The sequence below is a fragment of the Puntigrus tetrazona genome, unplaced genomic scaffold (genome assembly GCF_018831695.1).
Source record: "Puntigrus tetrazona isolate hp1 unplaced genomic scaffold, ASM1883169v1 S000000905, whole genome shotgun sequence".
NCBI classification, from domain to species: domain Eukaryota; kingdom Metazoa; phylum Chordata; class Actinopteri; order Cypriniformes; family Cyprinidae; genus Puntigrus; species Puntigrus tetrazona.
In genome coordinates, this window is record NW_025048505.1 from 88,610 (window position 1) to 98,262 (window position 9,653).

A 9,653-nucleotide genomic window follows, 5' to 3' on the forward strand; every position below is an offset into this window, starting at 1 on the left:
TTCTGTTTTCACCTGTTCCATCCTTATTTGTATCTTCTTCCTCATTATTTTTATTTGGGCCCTGTCTGTCCACATCCAAAACATTTGACTTTACCAGTAGAGACAAAAATAGCGTAGCTAAAATCATCAATTCTGAAGTTTAGCTTTAAATCTAAGTCAGCATCATCTGGGATAATCATATGTACAAACCTCTAAACGACACAATGTGTTTCAGTAATGGTGAATGGCTACTGATTGGGATTTTCTTTTTGGGAGACTATTTTTCCATAACGTGCCAAAGCTTGTGTTAGGATCTCAAAACTGCACAATCAAATTAACCAATTTAAAAACACTTATAAAACAGTTACAGAAAAGATATCCCACCTTCCTTTTATGGCGGATGTTGCTTTCATCTTTCACAATGAATTCCTTCTTCCACCAATCCGTTGTCCTGTCTTGCTTTTGAACATCTTCAAGGCTTTCCTGCAGACAAATCTCAGTTTCCTGGCCAGAGCTTCCAGCAATGCCATCCTGGACCATGTCCACTTGGCGTAAACGTAATCCTTGACTGAATCTGCGATATTGAAAGATTTATGTGAAAACATTTTAAAATGATTTGAAATGACATGAATTGTGTTTTATTACACCTACCTGTATATAAAAGTCATCTGATTTTGTAAACGTGTCTTGGTCTTGTAAAATATTGATCCTGACCTGCATGATCTTGTCGCTTTTTCATTGTGTGCTCTTTGCTGACATATCCTACCAAAGTACCAAAACAAATAAATTCATTAATTAATGACTTGAATAAAAAGTACAGCAACACATATAATTTTGATTTGAATCAGGCTTCCAGTTTGATTTAAAAAAGGGTGTCTTAAGGGTGTGTATATTTATCATTGGTATCCATCTTTGCTTTTCGTCTTCCTCAGTTTCATTTTTTTTACATATTCCGCATTTCTTTGTTGAAGGCATTAGCCTGTTTTTTTCTGTTTCCTTTTTACGCCCTTGTTCTGACAATGCGTTAAAATCCTTCTTGCAAGTCTCATTGTTGGACTGTAGCTTCTCCTAAAACGTCATACGAATCAGAAGAAACCGGTCGAACCCTTCAGAAGACGTCTTTTCCTCACATGATTTGTTATAAAATGTACCTTTTTTAATAAAACCGTGTAATCGTAAATGTTCATTTTATATAGCAGTTCAACACAAGTTTATTGAGTGAGTTACATGGTCTTTTTTCTGGTTTACTAATGAAATGGATTAAAACAAAGCCAGAGCAGAGCTGATGAGCATCTCGAACAACGCTTCTGTGTTTTGTTTTTGAATCAATCTGTTTTTGATCGAACCTAGTGAGCCATTTGTGATTTATTGATTTGATCCTAAATGAATCAGCCATTTTGAAATAATCGTTTGATTCATTTGAACAGACACGTGCTGCCATCTACTGGTTGTTTTAGTGTCATGTTTATATACTATGACCAACCTAAACCAGCACCAAAACACAGTCATTAAATATTGAATTATTTTTGTTAATGTTAGTGTTGTTAGTGTTTTGACACACACATTGTGTGTGCGTGCTTTGGTTTAACCTACATTGTAAGGACCAAAAAAAACTTGGTTGATTTAATAAAATTGATGAAATATTGAAATATACTTGATCTGTGACAAAGTTGAAGCTATTGAGCGTAGGACTGTATTGTTGTTTCAGTATAGATATTAAGATAGATGGAGAGTTACAGTACAACAGTGTTTAGTGTTTTTAGATTCCATCAGGATCATCATTTTTATAAAAGCTAAAATTAAATTCTTAGAAGATAAATCCAAGGACATCGAAAGCGAGAGAGATTTTCTGCGTAGGAGCCTGACTAACGATGCGCTGTTTTATCTCTAAAATCAACTATACTTTACAAGCAGTTATATGGTATGCTTATCATGTGTACTACAGTACAAATAGTTATAAATGAATGTTTTACTTCAGGAAACGGACATAGTCCACATTATAACATACCCTGGTATATAATGGAGCAGTGTACTCCAGTCTGAGTCTGTCGTTGTTTTAAATTATATTTTGTGGTGTTCCTTAACAAAGGTAATAAAGTGTTAACATTTAACAATAACTTTAGATGGGAAGTTGGCAAAATGGAAGAAATTAAATGTGCTGTAAATATGATTTGGTTTGTATTCCTTATCAGCCCTTTCAGCAAAGAAAGACATGGGAGCTTCATGCTGAGTCAAAGTCTTCCAGTACAGAAGACGAATGTCATACAGAACATAAAAAGAAGACAATGAGTAGACGACAAATTGAGAGGAAAAAGAAACATCACAAAGTTGACTCATCATCCTCATCTGAATCAATCTCAACTCAGTCCTCTTCATCCCCTGCACCCCGAAAATCCAGCAAACATAAGGATAAAGCCAAGAAAAGGAAAGTGAACAAAAAGGAAAAATGCACAAGAGGTATGTCTTTTAAAAGTCCATACATTTATGTTTCATTTTATTTCTTTCTTTATTGAAGAACGCATTGGAATGAAATGGGAGAGGCTGATACTTTTTTGAAATAAACTTTTAAAATGAAAAGTAGATAAATAAGAAAAATGTGGAAACATTTTTGATGTTTGACTAAACAAACTTTTTAGTTTAAAATTATCACAGATGATGAAGTGATGAAGTGCACAACAGTCTTCATTAAATACTCCTAAAGAAAACAAAGGAGATCACATGAGAATACAAGCACTTCACTTAGACAATACCAGACAACAAACTAACTGGGTTCCCATGGATCCTAAAGTCTAAAATGTATTCATTAAAATGTTTAAAAATGTAACATTTATTTGATTATAAGACGTCTCAGATATACATATCTAGATGAAATCGTTATGCACCAAGAGCTTGTAACACTCCAAAGAGAAAAGAAAGACTGAAACTGCATCAAATGAACCCTTTAAATAAACAGCCACATTGAGCTTCAAACCCTAAAATGCAAACACTGTTGATAGATCTTATTTACAATTTGTGCAATTCATTATTTTTTCAAATACATTTGTCATTAATTTACTTTACACCAAAAGCCCCTAAAGCTGAAATTCAGAAAGGAGGTCTGGTCAGAATCTTCTGAGAGAAGACGAATGATCCTGCAATGAAAAGAGTGACCTTAACCTCAACTGCATGTAAATCTAACCCCCAAAAAAATTAATAGCTATTGAAATAGAATAATAGAGGCACTTTAAAATTATTATTATTATTATTAAGTTCTTCTCCTCTTAGACCCTAATTTTCCAAGTTAAGCTTCTCTAACTTTTGACACACAACCAAATTCAGCAAAGACCTTTTGGCTGTAATATTTGTAATCCTTGTAGCAGATGTCAGACTTCCATTTATTTATAACACACTAATCTTTTATTGTCTGTTCTTTGTTAGTCTTTTTTCCAGAGCAAGCCATTAACAGATACAAGAAGGTCTTGGGCTATTTGAAAGGCGTACTTCAAATGCGTGTGTGGATAGAAAGACAATTGTGGATACTGCTGCAGTCTCAGAGCTCGAAGCATGTGACAATGAGGCACACAAACATCTGCCTGCCACATTACAAAGAGGACAGAAACTCTCTGATTTTGTCTGATTTTTCAGATTTTATATCGCGTGTCCCATATAAACAGAAATAGGACATCAGGTACAAGTCTGTTATTAGGTTACTGATAATGTAACAGTCTTGTGAATTAGTTAAAATGTTAAAGCACCTGATTTGTTCCTATGTAGTTATTGATTAATGAAGGATCAGTATTCTAAGTGTTACCGCACAATGTATTCATCAATGAATGAACTTTTTTACATGCAAATCTTTTTTGTTTGTTTGTTAACACCCGTGCAAATTGCTTACAGGAACAGGAACACATAGTATTCAACAATATGTCATATCCTTCTGAGTGACTAGACTGGATATGCATTAAAACTCGAGTCAAGTCTCTAAAACTTAAAGATGACCACTGTGAATTTTAAACACTTTTACCACAAAACACTGTTAAACTTTACATCACTTACTGCAATCACAGGACATTTTGAACAAGATCATCTCTTCAGAGATTAATTGTGTAACTCAAGAACAATACAAGAACAACAGCCATTCCTGTCAAAATTAAATTGCAAGCTGGTTTTTAATGTTTGTAACTTGGGCTTTAAGTCAGTGTGGCCCAACATGAGAAGTTTTACAAAGCTTTTGGCAAGTCTTTAATGGGTAACACTTTATAATAACGAGTCGTTGTAAGGCATTTATAAGTGTTTAGTTAACAATGAACTCATTATTTACAAAACATTCATAAATGATTAATAAGTGACATGCTAAGAGTTTGTGTATATTTTGTTAATATATTTACAAGTCATTTACAAGGATTTAGTTAATGATGAACTAATAATTTATAAAACATGACTAAGTATTCCTTAATGATTAGTAATTGATATGTTAATATTTTGTGTATGTTTTCATAATACATCACATAATCCTATGCTAGAATACATCTCATATAATTCATCATTAGCTCCTGACTACCAATACTATGAATGGCCGCTACGCTAATTTTCTTTTTGTATCCCGAGGCATCTAGGGACTGGGCCTCTTCAACTGACCGTGTGAGGAGATGACCTTCCTGCGTTGATGTCAAGGAAAATAGAAGCTTCCTCACTGGACAATTAATATTCTTAATGACACATTTTTTCTTGAATTGTAATTTATCCTGTAATGTAATATCTTTCTCTTTTGTAAAGCTGCTTTGGAACAATGACCATTGTAAAAAGCGCTATACAAATAAACTTGAAAACTTAAAACTTGAATGTAACGTTTAATTGCATTTTTAATTTAATTAACTCTTCATTAATAATTCTTAACATTTAGTGTTTTGTTAAAGTTGTAAGCTGCTCGGTTAAAAAGCACAATAAATGGAATTATCATAAAGCTGTTTTTAATAAAGATGAGCAAATTATTAGTTGTCAAGTGATGTGTAGAAATATGTTTCAATGACTTGAAGGCTGTGGGATCTACTGGTAACATGAATCATATTTACCTTCCAGTGAAGATCAGCAGTGAGCATTAAATTACTCCATGTGTCAAAGACATCCGTCTTTAGTTACACAGTGTTTGGAGATATTTCTTACCTGCTACAAATGATCTGTAGATGTATACAAGGCATTTACAACACTTTCTGCATACCCTATTCTAAAGTGTAAACTACTCCTCATTTGTAAATGTTTTGTAGATCTTTTTGTCTATTACAAACGATCGGGTGTATGTATACAAGGCATTTACAACACTTTGTGCATACGCTAATGATAACAAATGTAATGAGTAAGAAAATTAATTTATGCTATTCCTCACCTATTGCAATTGAAATTTGTCAATGTGTGAATTATCTGCTAATCGTTGTGAACGTGACTAGAAGCAAAACCAGCTTTCTGTGACTGTGTACAAATATGAGGAAACGATGCTTAAATGTGAAAGCAGAATCATATTTATGAAACAAAGCTCTATCAAAATAACATTTTTATAATGTACTGTAACAACTTATGACAAATTGTATATAAAATGTATCTTTATAATAGGAGAAGATTTACATTCTTTCTAATATGACTGACTATCCCCACGGTGCTGGAAAAATCACTGAAACTTTTTGCAAAGTTGTAAAGTACAGCATCCTCGATAGGATTTTCTAGTGTCATGAATAAGGCGACCTAGAGGCCCACTGTGATACTCTTTTGCCAGCCATTCGTGCCGTTCAATAACTGCAAGGTGGTCCATCAGTAGCTCTTCTGTGCGGTTTCCCTGAGCCTCCACACCTTCTCCTTATAGGTCCTCCAGGCCCTCTCGAGATGTTGGGTATGAGCTCCTGTCTGGACATCAACAAATGCCACACTGTGGTTCACAGTACAATGCTTGTAACCGAGCTGTGGCAAGGCATGTTTGTAAGCCCTCCACTCATCACTGATGATGATGGACCCTCTCTTGGCATGATGAGCAATAAGTGGAATCAGTTCCTTTCTGGTTCTCCTTTCAACTAAGCGTAGAAGTGCTCTTGCAGGTTTGTGTCCCTGGTATTTGACCCCCAGCCAAACACCCACTTCCTCCTTTTCCATCCACCATCCATTCTGCCTCGCCCGTACTGAGAAAAGAAAAGTCACAAGAAATAAAGAATTTGAAATAGATTTGAAATCTATTTAAATAGTTTTTATTTTAATCATGATTCAAGCCCTCTCTGTGTAGTTATGGTGGATGGGTTAACATTTAAATGATTCATGTGATAAGTAAAAAGATAATATAAAAGAAAATTATAAAAATAATTAGGGTTACAATTTATTTGAAGTTGTCCTTGTTACACGACGCATAATATATAAAAATGCATAATTTATTGTTATTATAGTAACGTGCCTGTAACAAGGACAACATAAATTGTCTTTTATGTTGAAAGTGACTGTCATCTATAACAATGAACTGTCTTCTTCCCCTATTTGCTGTCCTCTTCTTCTCCTCAACTGGTCCATTGCCACTACACATGATTACTATTACAGATTACTATTTATTTCACAATTAAATACTAACGTAAATGTAGGTGTCCCAACTAGTGAGAAGTTTAACCCTACCTGTCCAGAAATGTCATCCATTTGAAGAGGAGACTAATGACTAAATATTGACTTGTGCCTAACCGATGTCTTTATTCTTCTGCCTCTGTGACTGTTTCGCTGACACCTCCTAGGAGATAAGTGAAAAGACATAGAAGGCAAATAGGTTTTAATATACATTCAAATACAATATTGAACATGATCCACAGCGGTGAAAGTTCTTATAAAGTATTATAAAGAAATAATATTATATATTTCGTGTTGATATGAAGCATTCTAATTGGTTGTGTTAGTTGTGGCGTAAGTGATGTGTCTGTTACTAGGGCGTCAGAATGCAGCAGCAGTCGGACTCGGTTCAAAAACTTGGACCCGTTTTAGAAAACGATTAGAACAGAATACTAATGAAACAAGCGTTGAGCGAGGAGAAGAAGTCGAAGCGGGCAGCAGCACAGGTAAGTGTACATTTAACACACAGTGCTAAGCGTTTCTGTTAGCTATTTAAGGTACTTGAGGCCTTGCTGTATCGTGAATAAATCACAGTTGCCGACCAATCACTAACCGTTTTAAAATGAACCGTTTTCAAAATGCACAAACACGTTTTGATTTTATAACTTTATAAGTTGAAAAAGCATTTTACTTGTTGTTGGTTAAAATAGGGATTATATATACTTCAAGACTAACTTTGAATATTGTTCCAAAATGTCAATTTGCCATTAACAAAAGTATAATAATGTATCTTGAATTAAAATATATGAAATGTAACCATAACGTGGCATGGTGATTTGAAAGTGTACACTTATTTAGCACAATCACTTAATAGGTGTAAAATCAGGCCCGGAGCTTTGCCCTTGTTTCAATAAAATAAAGAAAAACATTTGCTAGTTACATTGAAATGATGAAAACTGCAAGTACTGTTACATCTAAAGCACAAGGTATATCATGATAGAAACTATTTATTTTAGTTAATTTATTTGTTAATTCACTCAAACACATCCTGTTAACTTTTCAGTATCGTTTCAGGTGTGACACAATCCCCGACAGCTGTGCTGTTTGCAAAGAAATGTCATACACAGCTTAGTAAGGCAAAGAAAAAGAAGACCTTCAATCAAAGAAAAATTGCAGAGTTGACCGAAGAACGAGACTCTCTACTGAAGCAGTTGTCAGAATGTAACTCATTTACAATTACTAAACTTTGTTTAAACTATGGCAAACTGATGAAGACAATAGATAAGACAAGTTTGCATTCTGCCACATTTTACTATTAAAGTAACAAAGCTTATCTCTAACAATAGACACAATATAGTCCGTATTTTATATATATATATATATATATATATATATATATATATATATATATATATATATATATATATATATATACATATATATATATATATATATATATATATATATATATATATATATATATATATATATGAGACAAGAAAAAGTAATGCTGGGATAGATGTTTCAGCTGACCTCAATGACTCAGACTTTTCTAACTCATCAGAGTCATTTAAGCAAACAGCATCATCATCTTCCTCCTCCTCCTCTTCATCTTCTGATGATCAGAGAAAGAAAGCAAAAAAGCACAACAAGCACAAGAAAAGAAGAACCAGAAGGAAAGAAGAAGAAGAAAGAGAGAAGATAAAGAAGGAAAGAAACTTGTTAAAGAGAGGTACAAGTGGTGTTCGTTTTTTTTTTTTTATTGTCTTCAGCTGAGCACTTGATTGGTGGCTTGGTCAGACAGATGTAGAGAAGTTCTTCAAGTTGCCATGTTTAGGACCTTATTTTGGAGAATACACAAGAAAAAGGACAACAATTGTAGTGTTATTGTAATTATGGTCCCTTTGTTTCAGAGTACAACTCCATGTTAACTGTTTTTCTCAGTGTTTATGTGCTGTTTGGGTTATACTTTTACTAGTTTGCATCCCACATATTTTTCTGCCTACAAAATGTTTTTATCTTTAGGATCTGTAATAATATGTATTTAAAATGTACATTTCAAAACTGCTTTAATTTCCAAAGTTAACCATTTATTTTGATAAACAGAATGTTAATCAAGAATAGTGTTGAAATTAATTGTATTATAGATTTAGAGTTTCTTTGAATAAAATTTTAATTTTAATATTTAAGAACAGCTCATAATAAATAGTACTCATAATTAAATGTTACATTAAGAAGAATATTATTAAATAATTTTTCAATGTTACGGATATTTTTTCAACTTGGTCATGTGTTTTATTTGTTTTTGCAGCTGTACATCCAAACCAGGTTGTGAAAAGATACAAAAGATCTTCCATCCAGTTCAGGCAAGGGAAGAACTTGAGGTCTTCTTACAAGGCTGTTGGAGTGGACAGAAACACCGTGGTCGCCAGTGCTGCAATTGTTTCTCCAACAAAGTATGAAGAAGTCCTACAAGGCTACTCCAGAGGCCAGAAGCTGCAGACGTCTTCAGATGTCTTAAGCAATGACCCACACTTTTTTCAAAGGTAGATCATTTGAAAAAGAAGGAAATGCTTCTCTCACAATTAAGAGAAAGTAAAAGTAGGGTTGCTGTGCCAGTTTGGCAAGGTTATGTTTTATACTTGTATTATACTTACACTACTTGTTCTACTAAAAGGGAAGAGTTCATAGTTACCATTTATCATGTGGAGATTATAGAACTTCTACAAAACCGCCGGTTACATTTTGTGAGGGCTTTTATATATACAATTTGTCATAAGTTGTTACAGTACATTATAAAAATGTTATTTTGATAGAGCTTTGTTTCATAAATATGATTCTGCTTTCACATTTTAAGCATCGTTTCCTCATATTTGTACACAGTCACAGAAAGCTGGTTTTGCTTCTAGTCACGTTCACAACGATTAGCAGATAATTCACACATTGACAAATTTCAATTGCAATAGGTGAGGAATAGCATAAATTAATTTTCTTACTCGTACATTTGTTATCATTAGCGTATGCACAAAGTGTTGTAAATGCCTTGTAGACATACACAGATGGTTTGTAATAGACAAAAAAGATCTACAAAACATTTACAAATGAGGAGTAGTTTACACTTTAGAATA

The 9,653-nt window shown here is 33.5% G+C and overlaps 1 protein-coding gene across 1 annotated transcript in view; it reads left to right on the forward strand.

Annotated features, from left to right (window-relative positions):
• The window catches only part of LOC122335878, a 35,637-nt gene extending 26,562 nt beyond the window's left edge, over positions 1-9,075 (forward strand). The window contains exons 2-8 of the mRNA XM_043233647.1: positions 2,172-2,436; positions 3,397-3,468; positions 5,813-6,004; positions 6,903-7,031; positions 7,600-7,746; positions 8,072-8,257; positions 8,837-9,075. Coding sequence (XP_043089582.1) covers positions 2,172-2,436; positions 3,397-3,468; positions 5,813-6,004; positions 6,903-7,031; positions 7,600-7,746; positions 8,072-8,257; positions 8,837-9,075 — 1,230 coding nt within the window. The remainder of the gene's footprint in view (positions 1-2,171; positions 2,437-3,396; positions 3,469-5,812; positions 6,005-6,902; positions 7,032-7,599; positions 7,747-8,071; positions 8,258-8,836) is intronic.
• Positions 9,076-9,653: the final 578 nt, after the last annotated feature.